General features: G+C 37.3%; 1 protein-coding gene across 1 annotated transcript in view; it reads left to right on the top strand.

The window, feature by feature from the left end:
- RNF217 (ring finger protein 217) overlaps positions 1-19,320 on the top strand; it is a 118,728-nt gene that overhangs the window by 74,821 nt on the left and 24,587 nt on the right. Inside the window, exons 2-3 of the mRNA XM_058566364.1 lie at positions 747-980; positions 13,677-13,841. Coding sequence (XP_058422347.1) covers positions 747-980; positions 13,677-13,841 — 399 coding nt within the window. The remainder of the gene's footprint in view (positions 1-746; positions 981-13,676; positions 13,842-19,320) is intronic.

Here is a 19,320-nt window from a genome sequence, read left to right as displayed (position 1 = left end):
TCTTCTCCTCTCTTCCAATCTAACTCTGTGGTCCTTTGAAGAAATTCACGTGATATGTTACCTCAGTAATTTACAGTACTCAGTAGTAGCCAGATCTCATAAGGATTTTTTTTTTACACTGTTGTGATTCGTTTAATTTTCTTACTTGTTCCTGTGGTTCTGATGACATAGGGACTATTATATGTTCTTTACATGGAATAGTCAGGAAAAATAAAGTTATTTTTTGGCAATGATTTCTAAATTACTAGATATTGTGTATATATATATACTTTCAAAATATCTTCTTTGTCCTTTTAAGGTAATTAAATGTGCCCTAAGTTTAGTGCTGAAGTACTCTGTGGTAAGGTTGAAAGATCTGAAACACCTTTTCATCCTAGCATTAGCTGGCACATTGTCTGAATGCTGTCTTCTCACCTGCAGTTTCCAGAAGGATGGATGATTATTTGCTTCATTGGTGAGCCTGTCACCCTTGTGGCTTAGGTCCAAATAAGTTCGCAAATATAATGATAGAGAATACTTAAACACGCTATAAATCATCTTAGAAACATTATGTAGAGATTAATTATTTTGGTACTGCCTAATGTAGGTACCGAAGTAATTACCATTTATTATGTTAGGGATCATGAAAAATGACAGATAATCCTTTACTGTAGTTATGAATAAGCAATACGGTATGAAAAAAGAAAAGACGAGGAACTTAATAACCAGTGCTTTTTTTTTTCTCTCCCATATGCCCTTTCACACAGGTACAACTTGGCCAAGTAGAAATCAAATGCCCTATCACAGAATGTTTTGAATTCCTGGAGGAAACAATGGTTATCTATAACTTAACGCATGAAGACTCCATCAAATATAAGTACTTCTTGGAACTTGGCCGTATTGATTCCAGCACCAAGCCGTGTCCTCAGTGCAAGCACTTTACAACCTTCAAGAAAAAAGGACATATTCCCACCCCTTCCAGATCAGAAAACAAATACAAAGTAAGCATGTTCACCAGAGTTGTGGGTTAGATGTCACATGATGGGAGCAGCCAAATTAGGCCAACTTGTGGTGGGCATTAAGTGGGCTTCCTTCTCTTACTGGAGTCTAAGGTGAGTATATATTGGCTCCGATTCTGAAAATGCACGGTTTGGGGAGGCTGAGGTTGTAAGAGAGCACTCTCGAGGATTTAATTAAAGTTTTTCTTTGACTTTAACATGTTTAAAATTCATCCAGTAGCCTAATTGAAAGGCTGATCTTTAAAGTAATTGTCATTACTATTACTAAATATTTAATAAATATTAAGACTTTTTTTTTAATTTTAGTATAAGCTTGACTTTTTTCGGTGGACCCAATGTGAAGCTCCTCTGGCTCTGTCTATAATAAGTGAAAGCAGTATAAAATACTATTCATTCATTTATTCAGCTAAAACAAAATGTCAGTATATGCCAGGCAGTGTGCTAGGTTGGGGGCATATAAATGTGACATAGTCCTTGCTCCAAAAATGTCTAATGAGAGTGAGAGAGACATATGTTCTAAAATGACAGTTCAATATGATTAGTCAAAAAACAAAAATATGAAACCCAATACACTTGTGCTTTGAGAACATAGGCAGAGGAGTGGGGGCTGGGGTGTCAGAAAAGGCTTCATAGAGAAGATGCAGTTCTCCAGGCAGAACAGATCAACAGTGGAGAGCATCGCAGAGCAAGGGATGAGTAAGTGCTCTGGTCCAGAGGCTGAGGCAGGCATGTTGGAAAGAAGTGCTTGGTAGAGCTGGTTGGGAGATAGTAGGGGAGAGGCAGCTGGTCAGGTATTGAAGAGCAGATCATGTTGAGTCTTTTACGCTGTGCTCAGAAGTTTGAATGTAATTCTGTAGGCATTACAGAAAGATCATTCTGGCAGCATTAACAGAGGATGTCACAGGAGGGCAAGAATGAAGGCAGGGATACCAAGGCCACACTTGTGGGAGCAAATCACTGATTCACAGCCCTGACTGTACATTAGAATCACCTGGTGACCTTTGAGTCACACCAGTGTCCCAGACCCAGCCCAGAACAATTCTCTTGCAAATTTTTGAGCCTCACCAGGTGACTCTAATATGCAGCAGAATTGGGAACCTTTGCAGTAAATGAAGTGGAAAAATGATGAGACCTGTGGCAGTAGTCTTCATCCTTGTCATTACAGCAGAATGGCAGGACGAAGTGGTTTCAAAAGCTGTTTGAAGTTATCTCCATTTAAGGTAAGTTTTTGCCCATGTTCCACATCTTAGAAGCAGTGGTCACTATATTATTCATTCTGTAGCTTTGGGGAGACAGTGGTTTAGCAAGTAGTTTCCTCCACCATTGCAATGATGAGCTAGAGGAGGTCAGTCCAAACCTCTTAATGAGTAATTGGTCTTTTAAACTGCTTGACTCTCATAGGCAATTTTTTTATTTACTATTTTTGTGTAGGCTAGTCTCTTTAAGGCATAACTATCAGGAAAAACCCTTTTTTTTTTCCTTCTCTAAAAAGTGCATTTTTGAGGCTACCAAGTGGTATAACTAAAATAATACCCTCACAATGGTTTTGAATGCTGACTTAATAGCAATAGAATACTTTTATTTGACTCTATATAGTCTTAGGTTAAGTTATTTTTATTACAATTATATGTTTTTGATGTTATCAGAAATTATTAATTTTAGAAGGACTTGTTATTTTATAACTTAAAAATATGTGATTTTTTCTAGATTATGTTTAGAATTATATTTTATATTACATATATTTATATATTTATAAAATTAATATTTATTTGTATCTAAATATATATAAAAACTCAAACTATACTATTTTGGAATCTGTGGTAATTAAAACTTGTATACATAATTGAATAAAAGTGGAAATAATTTAATAATATGTTGTTCTTATGAAATGGGTAAAAGGAGGTGTAATTTAAGGTACCATTACAGCAATAGTAAAATGTTATAGGTCTTATTTCCTCCAAAATCACCAAATCATGTTGTGATGAGCATAATTTATCACAACGCACATGTATAGAGAATGAAATATGGAAAAATTGAAAAATATAAGATCCTATATTTGTATAATTCTGAGTGAACCAAGGGCACTCTGATAACATTTGCCGGTGTCAGGCTTCCTCCAGTCTCTATCAGTTGGGTTGTAGGTAAGAAGAGGAGTGGGGGGCAAATGGGTCAAGATCTCAGGTCTAGTCAACTCGTTTTTTTTACTTTTGATGAGCAAAGGAGAAGGAAATTTGCTTTGGGGAGAGGAGGAATTCAGTACAAAATACGTGTTGCTGATCATGAAGCAGTTAAAATCCTTGGGAATGGATGAGGGATGAAAATCCCAATATAAAGTGAAACTACTAAGCAACTTTCAAGAAAAGTAAAGCTACCACAGAATTGAGGATGATTATTTTTGTGACTCTTCTTTACTCTTGTAGAAGAGATATCTATAATAGAAAAGGTAAATTATCCCTCTGTTCTATATAGTACAAAGTTTTTGGGATAATTCAAGCAATTCCTGAAGCAATGATTTTGACTATTTAGTATGTTTATATCATTTTTCTTCATTAAACTCCAAGCTCTTACATGAATATTAACTACCTGATTTACATGCCCATACCTGTCTGGATATTGTGAGTAAAGAGAGCACCAGCATGGACACTCCAGCAAACCAACTGTGACATTCATGATTTTAGTATAGCACCCTAGACTGAGACTCATGTCTTCATTCTTTGTGGCGAATCAATGGATATTTTTTAGGTTTGCAGTATTTTTTTTAAATTCAGTTACCCTAATAATGAAACTGACTTCCGAATTGGTATAGTTTTTCATAACTTTAAGAATAGTGAATTTAAGTACTCGAATGCAATCAATTGAGTCATAAAGCAACACATGAGGAAAAAAGGTTACTACTAATATCTAACGTTTCTGAGCAATTTAAAAATCTCTTTATAATATTGTTTACAGCCTAAAGTAGGTTTTGTATCTATTGATAAAACCCTTGTAATGTATATTTCAATATTATTCTTTGTGAGTCATTGAGTTACAATAGCTGGATCTAAGATGTCACTCTTTGAGCATTTATTATGGCTTCTGCTGTCAATTCAGAAGTACTTAACGTAGAAGGTTAAAATTCCTTGAAAATATTATAGGTATTTTATAGCAGGAAACAACCTTTGAGTATATCTCACATGAAATTTGAGATCTAAAATATCATATTTGGGGGTTTCATTTGAATAGGTTTTTGTAAATACCATTTGTTAACTTTTTGTATTCAGCAGATGGAAAGGGGTAAACAGAATATATCAACAAGAGGTAACAAGAACTCTTAGATGCCAGTTTATCCTTCCAGGCCCTCACTCAGCAACTCCCTGCTGGCAAAAGTTTGAGTATATAGAGCTTTTCATTATGTTCTGAACTCTGTCAAACTCATACTACATCAAATAGAACAAGTGTGTTCCTGAATTGAGAGATTTACATTGAGACAACTTCACCTTTGGTCAATTCTAGTCTTTCTCATTCATAATATTTTTATCTTCTTGTCCCTGTGACTCTTGTGATGAGGCCAAAAAGTTTTACCATTCCATTTCTACAAGGTAATTTCAATTTCCAATTAGAAATCTAATTTGTAACATCAACAGTTCCTATAATTTATTAACACAACTCCAACTGCCTGTCAATTCAGGGAATAAGTTAGCGGTGCGAAAATAGAAATGTTGAAGTTGTGGCTCTAACGGTGCTCGTGTGATGCCTGGAGACAGCACCCAAAGTTTTTCTCCATAGCAGTTATCATTTGGGATTTTATAGTGTTTTTGTGAGGTTATTTGCTTAAAGTCTTTCTTTCCCACTGGTCTCTAGGAGGCCAGGTCCAGGCTTGCTTACTGCTGATAACCTGTGTCAAGCACTATGCCTGGTAGAGTATACTGTCAAAATAATTTATTTGTTGAAGGAACTAATAAATGGGCCAATAAATAAATGATGATGTGTACTGTAATAAATGTAGGTGGAAATGCTGAGAGCATAGGAAAAGAAAGGACAGGAGAGATTGAGAAGGCTTCATTAAAGAGTGAACACATTAAATTCAGCCTTGAAATGTTGAATTTGCCACGCTGGAAAAGGTGGGTCAGAGCACTGGCTTCAAACTAGATTTAAACTCTGCCTGCCACGTACTAGCTCTGTAACCTGGAGTACAGCTTCCATTTCTTTAACTGGGGTAGTAATAGTACCCGTCATAAGAGTGTAGTAAGGATTAAATGAGATCACACATGTAATCTTGCACCAAGTAGCACACATGTAATCTTGCTTAGCACCAAGTCTGACACAAGTTCTCAACACGTGCTAGAAATTGTTATGCTTGTTATCATTATGAGGCAAAGGGAAGCAGAATGAGCAACCCTGGATTACCGGGAAGGGGATCGAGGAGTCAGAAAGAACAGAGGTGGAATAACGATTGGGTGACTGACGGTGAGAGTAAAGGAGCGAGGAAATGGACTGTACCTTGAGGAAGAAGAGCAGGTTTGGGGAGTGGAAAACTGATTCAGTTTGAAACATGTTGATAATGTTAAGTTTGAAGACCCTTTGGGGCACAAAGAGGAGATGTCCAGGAAACATGGATTCTATGTTCAGAAGTGATCTGATGGCAATCAATATTTGAGGGGGACAGTTATTGAGATCACAGAAATGAAAAAAAAAAAATGCCTTGGGAGGTAGGGAAAGTTATAGCTGTTCTTTGTGGAAGAGAGGAGAGGATTGCAAATGATTAAATATAGTTATTTTACTCTTAGGAGTTTTAGTGAGGTAGGTACAGCTCTAGGTTTCCTTCTTATTCCAAGTGTAGACCAAGAAATGATCCTCCTTTTCATATTGACTGGAGTGAGTTGAAGGGCGTGCATAAATCAACACAGGGAACATGTTAGAGGTAACTTTCCTGTGGTTTCCTTGAGGCAAAACTAATAATAATCCCCACTCTTCCTCCCCCAAATATTAAGCAGAACCTTGATAATTCACAAAACAGTGCTTTGACTCATGCAAGGTGAAAGAAACAAGCCAATGAAATGTCCTGGGGAAATTCTACATTTTTATGTTTTATCTTTAGCATTCTTTTTTCTCTCTTGTAATTATAAACCCTCTGGGTAGAAATAACATTTTATAAAACTGCACAAATACATTATTTCCTCCTGTGGTAAAAGAACCTTTCTAAGGGCTCTGAGAGTATAATCAAATCAATGGGTTTGTTGTTCCTAATTGGTATACTTTAAAATGTGCTTATGTGAAAGGCTAGAATTCTGGTAATATTCAGTTTACCCTCCGCCTGTGTCTATTATTCAACCTTCTCTGACCTGTCCTGTGCTCCAGAAAGCTGCCTCTTTGGAGCTTCTCCAAACTCCCTTACCATCTCAGTTTCTATTTGAGTGCAGCCAAGGGTTGGCATTGGCAGGAGATGGGAGGATGGAAGGAGAGGCTGTAGGTGCATTACTTCCTCACTCCCTTTCCTAATTCAGTGCAGAGCTCTGGCAGTAGCTGTGTCCCTCCGTGACTGTAGCTTCCCCCTAGGTGGTCCCTCTTCCATGTTTCCAGTTCTCACTGGGCTCCAGAAACTTCTTTCCTCGCTTGTCTCTTTGGCCCTAGGAGTGGCAATGGCTTCCCACTATTTCTGCTTTTGGGGACCTGCCAATCCTTGATTTGTTCAAATCCCAGCTGCACCTCTTCAGATGTGCTTATAATAAACAATTTTCATTTTAAAATAAATAAATAGATAATGTGCTTAAGCTTCCTTCTAGCAAAGATGATTTGAGAAATTTTTTTCCATATATAAAAATGTTTAAAGCTTTCCCCTGAAATTGTAGTTAATTTGCTACTTTGCTCTTCTGTTTTTCCCTGACACCATCATTTTCAGTTGACAGTGTTTACAAACTGAGAGTCAGATTGTGCATCGGCCTTGCCAGGTCAGTTTAGCTTATGACACACGCTGATTTCTCTTGACATTAATGCAGCATTGATGTCAGGAGCCGATGGATCACAAGTACAGTTTCTTAAATGATTGTTACTGGCATAGATTTGTGAAGGAGATAAAGATGTAGTTATCTAGCCCGATTTAAAGAACCCAGTTTAAAACAAAGGGTGTGTTGTACATATTACCTTTGAAAAAATGTATAACACTGAGCTATGATGCAGGCCTACTAAATTTATTAGGATGCATTTCACCCCCTAGTCACCAATGAGATGCTTTGCTAAAATTGTTGTTTGCTTTCTTGGTGCGTAAAATCACCATAATATTTTATAGAGTCTTTACTTCTGCTTGAACTTCTAACAACAAGAACCAGATATGTGGAATTCATTTGGTATTTTAGCCTACATCTGGCCTTAAAAAATAATAATAATCAAGGCTCACAGTTACCATAAGTTGACCTGAAATGGGATTGAGAACTGTTTGTTTTTCACTTCATCACATCATCCTTTGGGTCTTCAGCACTAGAGACAAGTGAAGAATCTTTTCTGTCTGATGCCCTGCTGGATAGTGGGTAAAAGTAAGCCAAAGTAAGATGGTCTGGAAGATGTTTAGGACTGCATTTCTTACCTACCATACTCTGTACTTCTACCTTCCCGTATTTACCCTCTCATGTCTGTAAAGGAACCTAATGCAGCTGTCCACACAGTGTATAAATCCTCTCTACACAATGCCTACCACGTGGCCATTCAGACACTGATTGAACACCTCCATTGTTTAGGAACTCGCTGCTTATAAAATCATTCCCTTCCATTATGAAAGAATTCATGGTTACCTTCAGGCTGAGATCTGCCTCTCTCCTGCTTTCACCTATTGCTTACAGAGAGTACTCCCATTTCCTCGTGGACACGATGTGATTAGATGGCCTTCCTGCTGCTTTACATGAGTGTCTCTGTGAGATGTTAGCCTTATCATAGTGTGTTCAGAAGAGAGTGTCCCCCAGAAAACAGGATGATGCCATACTGCTCTGGCTGGTGAGTTTGGGCCACACAAATCAGGGCAGAATCTTCCAGTACCCTTTATATTCATCTATGAAGAAGTGGGTCCTCAGACAAGAAACAGACACAGACAGACACTTTCTCTGGGCCTTCCTTTCTAGGTTTAGAGGGAAACTCTATAAATGCTTAAAGGTGTTTCCAGGCAATGGGAGCAAGATGGATTAGTATGAAACAGTGACTCTTACATTAGGAAGAGAAGATTCTTTCAAAGGACAAAACCCCCATGCCCAAGTTCTGACATCCTGCCCTAGAAGAGCATGCCTCCCAGTTGAAAATAAAAGCTAGTACTGAAGTGAATGTATTGTGCCAGGAAACCAGTATGAGGGAGGCCAGTAAGGTTATTTATATGAATAAGCTCTGTATCTCCATATTGCTCATCTTGACCTGTGACACTCTGTATGTTTCTGTCCTTGTTATGTCTCCACCTTTAAGAAAGTTTCCCTTTCACTTTCCAGCTTAGTTTCAGCTGTGCTGTGAGCAATGAAGTGAAAGGTCACTTGGCCACGTTTGGGATGTGTTCAGGGGAGCAGTACCTCATGAAGCCCATGTGTTACTGGGACTGCATTCAGGGAGACATCCTCCCCGTAGGAGGTGAAATCTTAGAGAATAAGAATCAAGGCCAGAAGTCAATCCATGTTTCCCATGTGGAGAATCTTTTGCTGTAGGATTTGTTCTTATAAGGGAGCAGACAGCACTTCCTTGAAAGTATTTGAAGCCATGCCTCAAAGACTCCTTTTGTCTCTGTGTCACCCTGCAATTCTTTACAATCTTCTCTTCAAGAAAACTATCTTAAGTTCTTAGAAAACTTTTTATAGCTAGAAGATTTCCCTATTATTTACATATTGATCTGTTTCTTTAGGACACACCCTAGTCTGACAGCTGTCAGTTTCACATGTTTCATATAAGGAGTTTCTGGACCACAGTGTATTTTGAGAGACACTTCAGGAGTATAGGAACATTAATGCAAGGCTAATTGGATCCTCTTTCGGGGACATTTCAGCAAGGCTCAGGGTTGAGCCAGCTGAAGTGCCATTTCTGTTCAGGCTACACTAGAAAACTGGCTGTTTCCCCAGTGCACCATGTGCTCTCAGGCCTCTGTGTGGCGGCTCAGGCTGGGCCCTCTGCCTGAAGTGTTACCCCATCACTAGTCCCGGTGACATTCCAGTTATCTTTCAGGCCACTTTCTCTCTCAACACTACTGTCCCAGCCTTCCCTGAAGCGCCATTCCCATGACACCCACTTGTCCAAGCTCCTACTCTAGCAGTTATTTCATGGTTTTGTAGCTCTCTGGGTTTATATCTGGGCAAATGAATTGATGAATAGATTTTGTTATTGATTATCTGTCTTAACCTGAAGCTCTAATAGAGCAAATTCTTCTTGGAAAACTAAGTTAAGCTCTTATATTTACAATGCTACGTTTACACAAGGGTGTCGTCTAATATTTTGAGCTTAAGTAATGATTTTGTGATGTATTTAAAATAATTATGTATATAAGAGTGTATAGCATTTAGGCAAGAAAAGACTTATCTGGGGTGCTCTTTGGTTTTGACCTCTGTTTTCATTTTGTGGGTTATTTCTTTGGCATGATGAACTGTCAAGGGAAAATACCATTTGCTTAGGTCAAGTGGGTTGGTTTAGTTTACCATCTGAGTGGCATTGTGGTGCAGATTTCTGGAAAAACTAATGGAATTCAAAAGTCAAAAATGTAATATCAAATTATTTTATTTTTCATAGATTCTGGGGCAAGTTAACCAAGATTCCTAACTCTGATAACTTTATTTTTGAAACACGTACAGCCCTGCTCTTGTAGAAGAGTTTGCATATTAATAATGATGCTCAGTAAAATGTCTTGTGGATAAAATATTTAGGAAACATCATCTGGTAATCTAAGAAGCAGTGATACCATCTCAGCCACTGGTCGTAAATTAGATATGTTGGTTTTTCTTTGAAGTTGTTTAACGTTAGCCAATATGTAGTACTTGCTGTGTGCAAAATAATTCATTTTACAAATAACTTACTGAGTGCCTACCATGTGCCAGAAGTTCTGCATTACTTAACTCAGGAAATGCAGGATGGATGAGACCCAACCTTTGCCCTCAGTGATCTCGTAGGCTGGTAGGGAGATTAGACATCTGCGTGTCTAATGTAAGTTCTGTAAGAAAGATACTGAATCTGGTTGAGAGGAGTAGGGAAGACTTGTTGAAGCAAGTAGCATTTGATCTGGATAAGATTTCAGTAGACAGATTGTGTTAATTGGACTTTCTCCAATTACAAGAAGCAGAGATGTGCTCTTTCTCAGGCTAACTCAGGGTTTGGTTTACTGGGAGACTCCACAGGAAGTTGGAAGGGCAAGAAAGCAGTCTCAGCAGCCACCCAGGCACGCCTCACGGAGAATCAGACACGAGCTCCGGGCTCATGAGAGCCCCTACATTGTCTCACTGGATGAGAATGTTGTTCCCTTCTCCAGTGGTCTGTACTATGGTCACTCAGCTTTTTTCTCTTTGCCTGCACAGCAAAGGTAGAGTGTATGTGTATCCCCATTACACTCCTCAAAAGAGAAAATCTGTCTCAGTTAATCTCTGTTCAACAATGAGCACCCTGCTGCACAAAGCTCATGCCAGCCACCTTGCAGGCTGCTTGCCACCAGTGGGTACATATTTTTGACTTAGGGACTCATCTCTGGTGCAACCTGGCCAGAGAGATGGGGTCACATGGTATACAGCGGTGCTTCTCAAACTTTAACATGTGAATCACCTGGTGACCTTGTGAAAACGCAGCCTCTGATTCTGTAGGTCTGGGGTGTGACATGAATTCTTTGTTTCCAACAAGCTCCCAGGTGATGCTGATGTTGCTGCTCCTCCGACCACACTTTGAGTAGCAGGGATAGAGCATGATGACCTCTGTGTGGATATAATTACTCCACATGAGAGGTCTGTGGTTGTGATGTGGCAGTTCACGTGGAGGAATTAGTATAAGTAGAGGAGTGGAGGAAGATGTAGTGTCGATATCTATATGTGTTTCATATAAGGCCAATTTTGAATATGGTTAAGGTCAGAATGAATAAGGCATCTTCAGACCAAAAAGTCAGTATTTAGACAATTCAGGTGCAGTCTCTGAATACCAAAGTTGTTGGGGTTGGCTATTCGTCCTTTTATTATTTTAATCCAAAGCAAAGCTATAGTTATTTTAATGTTTTCAGTGGGAGACAGTGAGCAGTCTGGTATGCATTTAAAGTGTTCATCTTCACATTAGAGCTTGCTGTAAACTCCTTTCAGTTTGTCACCAAGTCTGTGTTGTTGGTGAGGATTAGCAGTAAGATCTGCAGTGGACTTATTTATTAGTTATTTATTATGAGAAGTTGGGAGCCAGAGTCTGTGGTATGGATACCGAGTGTCCGATTTTTTGTGATTCTGGTTTAGAATAAGCACATATTTATAATCGTCTTCGTTAGAGATACATAGATGTGATAGTTCAGCACTTGACCACAAAGATCCGTGAACCATTAAAATGTCTGATAGCCCCAGAATGAATCTGAGTTTCAAAGCACCATTGCATTTATTCTTCTATTCATTTCATAAATATAATCTAAGACTGACTGATTAAAAACCAAAGAGGTTTTTTTTAAATTTAACAATGCTAAAGTTCAGTGATTTAGAATTATGAGTAATGTCTAATAGAAGAGAACTGAATTAAATATTCAAGTCCTTCACATAATGGCAGATGCATGAGAAAAAACGAGTCTTTCTGACTTCTTCCCTATTTCGTTCACCACATTCGAAAATTATATTCATATAGGCCCCATGTGATATTTACATCTATTCTGCGTTAGTCAATGACATAGTGGAAGGATCATTTTATATTGTTTTATTATCTGGAGCTTACCCACTTCAACTCATTCTTCTTGGTTTAAAAATGACTTATTTTAACTCTAATGATCAGAAAAGGCAAAAACAGTTACTTTAAATGATGGAATAAAAACATTCCTTTTATTTTTTTTTTTGCCAAGGAGTCTCCTAATTTATGTGAGTAAAATCTTGAAAAGGATTTTCACAGTTCACCATATGTTGGTAATCATGTAGAATCCTGACTTACTAAATAGTTTAACCACATGACCTTCTTTGGCTTTACATTTTGGTTTTTAATCGTCAAAGAAAGAATGCTGTTTAGTGTGAGGAAGTGTTTAGCACAGAGAAAAGAATGCTGGCCTTGGGGCAAGACAAACGTATGTTTAAATTTCTTCTTAACACATACTTGCTATGTTACTTTGGGCAAGTTATTTAATCTCTCTGAGCTTAGTTTCCTCATCTGTAAACTTGTGATGTTCATACCTACTTTGCAGCGTTATTTTGTTGATAAACATAAATAACGCATGTAAGGCAGCAGTATAAACATTACCATGTAACAGAATTGCAACAAATAAATAAGCATGAAGATCTTAAAAATTTATGACAAAATACTATTTTGTTTTGATATAAGTTAAAAGCAAAAGTACTTTTGTTACTTCATATTTGCATGGGAAGAACATATTCTTGACATAAGTGTAAACACAGTGCTTTGTATTATAAACAGAAGAGCTGTGATCGTCATTGCCTCTCAGTTAGTCTCTATATTGGAACCACCGTTGTCAAAAAAGTGGTTTTCCAAGAAAGTAAGTGGTGATGTTGTGTACAGTTTACCAAAAGACATTCTAACCAATCTTCAAAATGTAGTCAGTCAATTCGCTCATGCTACAATGAAGTAACATGCAGCAGCACAGAGAAGAGTCAGTCATCAGTGTTGTTCATAGTGAGACATTTTATTAATACCCTTTAATCAAACAGGGCTGGGAACGTCAGGTTACGCCCATGTCTTCAGAGAGTGAGGACCGGAAATACTGTGTGAGAATGGGATGCTCCACTGTCACTCAAAATAAAGGAAGTCAGATAAAATGTCTTCCATGTCAAGTGGAAGATAATTTTCAATGAACATATACACACAATTGCACATACACCTCCGCTATCACACACACAGTCGCACATACACTTCCACATAGTGAAAATACAAAGACATCTTTCTGATGGTTTCCTAGGTACAGGCCACAGGACCACCATGCTGATATATTTCCATTAGGATCCTTTGTATTATTTTTATAATCAACCTCCCTTAGATTAATAGCAAACCCGGGTGCCCATTATTTTAGATGGTGCTTTATGCAGATACTGGTAAAGCAGTTTATTTGCCAGTGTGTTTTTCATTTGCTGAAGCATCTGTGGGACTTTGATTATATAAAAGTGAATGAAACCATTGGTAAGAAGAGCAATGGAAATGCCTGGAAAATTGGTTCAAGAGAAAGGCGAATTTAAGGGCAGCAGCCTGAGTGTGTGGAAATGAGGCATTGTGAGCCTTCAGGTTTTACTCTGTACTTCAATCTAGGAGATTTTTTTAAGGTCAAGTTGATTTCCAGAATGTCCCAAGTGTTTAATTCCAGTATAGTCTACAAACAGCCAAATCATCTTTGCCAAGGCAATTCTTTCCTCCCTTAATGATAGAATAGTCGTGTCTCATTGTAGTTAGGGTCTTGTAGAGGGGGAGATATTTTAAATCTGGACAAATTATAACCTTTTAGCTGATTTCCCCGAGCATCACCATTCTTATCCTTTTAGACAGTTTCAGTATATCTACTAGTACTTAATATTACTTTTCCTTACACAGATCCAGTGCCCCACTTGCCAATTCGTCTGGTGTTTTAAGTGCCACTCTCCTTGGCATGAAGGTGTTAACTGCAAGGAGTACAAAAAAGGAGACAAATTGTTGCGTCACTGGGCCAGCGAGATTGAACATGGGCAGAGGAATGCCCAGAAGTGTCCAAAGTGCAAGGTGAGATGACCTTCAGGAGGAAAGGAAAGAAACGTGTGCATCTGGATATCACTGAACAATAATGTTTACAATATCGAAGTGAATTATATGTATAACTTTCTTAATACAAGTGTGGAGATAAAGAATATTTGCTGTTTCATTTTAGAAGAGTAATTATATTACATAACTAAATTGAATATTTTATATAGGAACAATGTACATTCTTATTTGCATTACATTTCAAAGTTTAAGGAGGCTACGTACAAATATTCATTTTAAACTTCAAAATTCGTATTTTCCATTTAAAAATGGAGATGTGTATACAGGGACAAGCTAGTATGAAAATGATATAAAAGTCTTATTTCTAGCTTGCCACAGGTACTGTAATCACTTCTCCATTAGACGGCTCTGACTTTTTGAAATTTTTTGCTTTTCTTTTCCTCTGCCATTGCTTATCACTTGAGGAGTACATAAAACTGATCATTTGCTTTTGGCATACCTGGGGAGTTAGAAGCTGATAGCTAAAATCAGGACTTAGGGAAGCCCGTTTTTCATTTTTCTCTTAATAATCATGCAAGTAATGAAGACTTAGCAGACATTTGAGCTGAGACCTACATGTTGAAAGCCAACCATGCAAACAGCCAGGGAAGAGTCTGCGATAGAGAAATCAGCAAGCAAACCCAGCCAGAAAACCTTGAAGTTGATGCTTACAGGACAGATATCTGTTGAAATTTGAAGGTTTTTTTTAAAAGCTCACTTTAGAAAATTATATGTGTTTATATGCATACGTACACTCTCTTATATGTGGTTTCCACTTTTTGCCAAACTTATCTTTGGAAATCATGTCTCAACCAGGATGAATTTTCTTTTAAGAACAATTCTACGATTCCTTCCTGGAGACTTAGCACCAGATAAATGAAATTTGAATTATCAGAAAATTGTAAAAAATTAATCATTGTGAATTTAACTTGAAGCAGTAAAAGTGTGTTCTGAAGCCTATTAAATGAGCATAAATATGATGCACAGATTCACTATACCGAATTCACATACTAGTTTATACATGGAGTAAGTAAAAGTATTGCTTGAAATAACATGTTGCATTGTTAGCAATTGGAAGAAATTTCTGAAATAGCTTCGATGACCTGACTCTCTTAAAAGTGATGCCTAAAGATATTTGAGCTAAAGCTTTCTTTGTTTTCCCTGTAGGAGGCAAATTCATCCACAATTATCGTTTTGATTCTAGGGCTGCTTAAAATCACTGCATTGATTGCTCAGGACACTTATTTTTCATCCATTGAAGAACAATGAGAAAATGAGGGCCTTTCCCCTTTATCTTGCTTTTTCAGTTTATTCTAAGCTATTGCTCAGTTTCAAACTAAATAAGGCCAGTAGGAATTTAGGAGTGCTGTTAAGTCATTCTACTTAACACTTTGTTCATAGGTATACTTTATATCTCTCTGGAAAGCTGTAAAAACAGTTACCAGTTCGCCTGGCTCTGAATGAGCAATACTGCAGCATTATACATTGGAGAAATTCTCCAGTGAATTGAGGTAATACATAAAAGCATACATTTATTACTGTAACTCCACAATCTAACATTAAATGGACTCTGATGTATAGAAAGAAAAAGCAGCCAACCGTAAGGAATTTACCGACTGCGCTAACAACTTCCTAGATAAACAGTTAGGAGAAAGCATACACGCTGGTTTCCTTTTGAAGTAATAGCTAAAAGGTTGGGGCTGAAAGGGAAGGAGCCAAGGAACCATGGAATCAGTTGACATGACTACCTGTAGCAGAGAATCTACTTTCTGGGAAGATTCAGATTCCATAAACCCACTAAATTAAAAGCAAAAAGCAAAGTGATTTATTATTTCCTTTTTTCCAGAAAGTAGCTACCACATGTAATTTCGTTGCTTAATACATACTTTTTAAAATATCCATTTATTTATGGGAAATTTTACAATATTCATTTTAATTTATTAATAAGTGTATGTCAGGTGGTAGCAACCTGCTGGATGTTTCTAAAGGCCTGACTAATTTTAGATTTTAGAAGAATAATTAGAAATCTCTAATATTATTGTCTAGTATTATAATAAGCATCAGTAAAGATAAAAAGTTATAAAGCTATCAAGAATGTGGGTGAGGGGGCTGGCCCGGTGGTGTAGTGGTTAAGTTCATGCACTCTGCTTTGGCAGCCCGGAGTTTGTGAGTTTAGGTCCCAGGTGTGGACCTACACACCGCTCATCAAGCCTTGCTGTGGTGGTGTACCACATCCAAAATAGAGGAAGATTGGCACAGATGTTAGCTCAGGGCTAATTTTGCTCAAGCAAAAAACAGAAGATTGGCAGCAGATGTTAGCTCAGGGCCAATCTTCTTCACCAAGAAAAAAAAAAGAATGTGGGTGAGAACTTTGTAAGAATGGTTAATGATCTAACCTTCTATTTGTTCCTCGAAAGGTTTAATATTAGTCAATTAGTGTCACTTGTCTTACAGTTAACCGAGTTTTGACTGTTAGCCATGCCATGTTTTTCATTTGTGAAGTTTTGAATTCTTAAAACCTCATCTTTCCAAAGGCCAGATTTCTGCCCTCTCAGTATATATTTTTTTAACATATCTACTTTCAAAAGAGAAGCAGACACACTTTTAGACCCTTTTACCCAATAATTTGAGGCAAGCCAGTTTAAAGCAAGCAGGAAGTTGAAGTTAAGAAGCAGTTATATAAAGAAGGCAGTATATAAAGGAAGCATTATTTCTTCAAAAATATTTCTGAAGCAAATATTTCAATATGTTAACAATTTTTAAATGCGGGTGGTGAATCCATGTATGTCGGTTACATTATTATCTTTAGTTTTTAAAGTGTTTGAAATAGTTCATGATTAAAAATAAATAAAATCTAAGAAAGTGACAGAAAGATTATAACATCACAGCTTTCTGGAGTTCCTTAAACATCTCTATTTGCCTACACAACCTCTAAGGACTTGACTATTACCTTTTTTTCTTTCCTTCCTCAGTTTAAAGTTAAATGTTGCTCAGAGTACTAGGCTTACTAAAGCAAAGTTGGAGTTAATATTTCTCAATACGGTTAGCTTTTTCTTTTAATTTGGAAAATTAAAGGGGAATTCCTCAAATATTCCTCCCTCAAATTACCTTCTTTAATGTCAGAGAAGAGAAATATTTACATCAACATTTGTGTAATGTGGTGCAAATATAGTCACAGTTAGCTGGCTAGATTACATACAGCTGACCTTAATTTCCTTTTATATAAATAATCTCACATCTCTGTTTAGGCTGTTTTACAAGACATTGAATAGAGATCATTAGTTAGGAAATTATATATTTTCTTAGGCTAACGTATAATTAATGTAATTTCTGAATTAATGGGTAATTAAGTCATTTATTTTTATAATTTCAGGGTCAAAATATTCCCTATTTCTAGGTGACGGGATAGTCACTTTTCTTTTTGTAAAAGAAATGCCAAGATATGAATAGGGAGTGCTGAATTCTGATATGACATCTTTATTTTTTTCATGAAAATGCCTTTGTACAATGATCTATCTTTCTTTGTGGTGTTAGTGCAGTAACATTAATAAAATACTGTCCAGCATAGACTAATGTTTACTACATGTCAGTCTGCGTTGTAGCTTTATACTCATATTGTCTCATCAGATCCTTAGATGTGATACTAAGATGCTAAGTTCCAGTGTGCCATCCAGATCTTATTTATTAAGTGTCTTTTGATAAAACTTTGAGAGGTTACACAGTAATAATAAAACGATAGGCTCAGTAATATGTAAGTTACATTTGCTGTCTCATTTAAAAGAAAGCTGTGAGGAAGAGGTAATTACCACCATTTCCATGTGTAAAAACAGTTTCAGAGAGGTTAAGTGGACCAAAAAGCAGGCAGGAGAGAGTGAATTATGTTCATCCATAATTTATTGTGACTTTGAAATTAAAGGAACTTACTTGTCATGATATTTCCCTCAAGATATTTTATTCTCTTAAATCCTGTAATAAGATGATTTGGGCAAGAATGGGTTATTTCAGAGAAAATGATTAATTTGCTCTCATTCACATAAAATTAGCAGAAAAGCCATGTCTGTGGGCTCCGATATCTGAGCTGTGGCTGTGTAGCCTGTGGTTGCTGAAGAAAGAACTTGGAGTGTAATATTGGATCTTATAGATAATCCTGCAATTCTCCAGCACTTCCTACTCCACTACAAAAGCACGTTCGTATGGGGCTGATGACTGCTTTCAAATAGTGCCCATTCAGAAAATAAAATAGCTCCCTCTTGACCACTGATTACCCATTTGTAACTCTCCGGATTGCTTGAAATCACAAAATTTGGAGCAGTGGTTATCTCTGCTGCTGTTTTCTTGGTGTGCCAAAGTCTAGACCTTAATTGTGACAAAAGCCTCATTATTCGATGGCAGATACTTTCTAGGATATGAACTATGTTGCTTCCAATGTTCCATTTTTATGACAAATAATTTTAATATTTGCTTACTATCCTGAGATTAAATTTATAATGTGACTACATCTAACATGTGATTTAAAAAATCAATATGTTGTCCTAATTATAATATAAAATAGAAATAAGTGAAAATATTATAATGAAATAATATATATTTAAACATGTAAATGCTCAGGTACCATGACCTTAAAAGACATAAAGGAGGGGCTGGCCCCGCTGGTGCAAGTGGTTAAGTGCGCGCGCTCCACTGCGGTGGCCCGGGGTTTGCCAGTTCGGATCCCGGGCGCGCACCGACACAACCCGCTTGTGGCGGCATCCCATATAAAGTGGAGGAAGATGGGCATGGATGTTAACCCAGGGCTGGTCTTCCTCAGCAAAAAAAGAGGAGGATTGGCAGATGTTAGCTCAGGGCCGATCTTCCTCACACAAAAATAAAAAAGACATAAAGGAGCAGTCAGATTTTTGCACCTATTTATAATGCATAAATTTGGATTTAGGAAACCTTGAAGTGATGCTTAAATATTGTCAGTACCTATCCTTTATATTTGACATCTTTAAATGAGGACAAAATGAGTGTATATGTATTTATGTATGTATGTTTGCATACATGTGCATATGTATGTATGTATGTATGTATATTCTAGAAAATTCAATATTCATTAAAACCATGCAAATATATTTTGGGCTTATATATAAAATGGAGTTAGGTTCTAAATACAATCAATCTTTCCTCAATCTACACAGTAGTTATATAACTAAAAACTTCGTTGTCTATTAAAACCATGCAGGGCCGGCCCTGTGGCTTAGCAGTTAAGTGCGTGCGCTTGGCTGCTGGCGGCCCGGGTTCGGATCCCGGGCTCGCACCTACGCACCGCTTCGCCGGCCATGCTGAGGCCGCATCCCACGTACAGCAATTAGAAGGCTGTGCAACTGTGACATACAACTATCTACTGGGGCTTTGGGGGAAAAAAATAAATAAATAAAAGTTAAAAAATAAATAAAACCATGCAAACCTTATTTTTTGTTTG

The sequence above is a fragment of the Diceros bicornis genome, chromosome 23 (assembly GCF_020826845.1).
Source record: "Diceros bicornis minor isolate mBicDic1 chromosome 23, mDicBic1.mat.cur, whole genome shotgun sequence".
Classification (NCBI taxonomy): Eukaryota; Metazoa; Chordata; class Mammalia; order Perissodactyla; family Rhinocerotidae; genus Diceros; species Diceros bicornis.
Note: the sequence above shows the minus strand (reverse complement) of the source record. Positions and strands in the feature narration are given on the sequence as shown.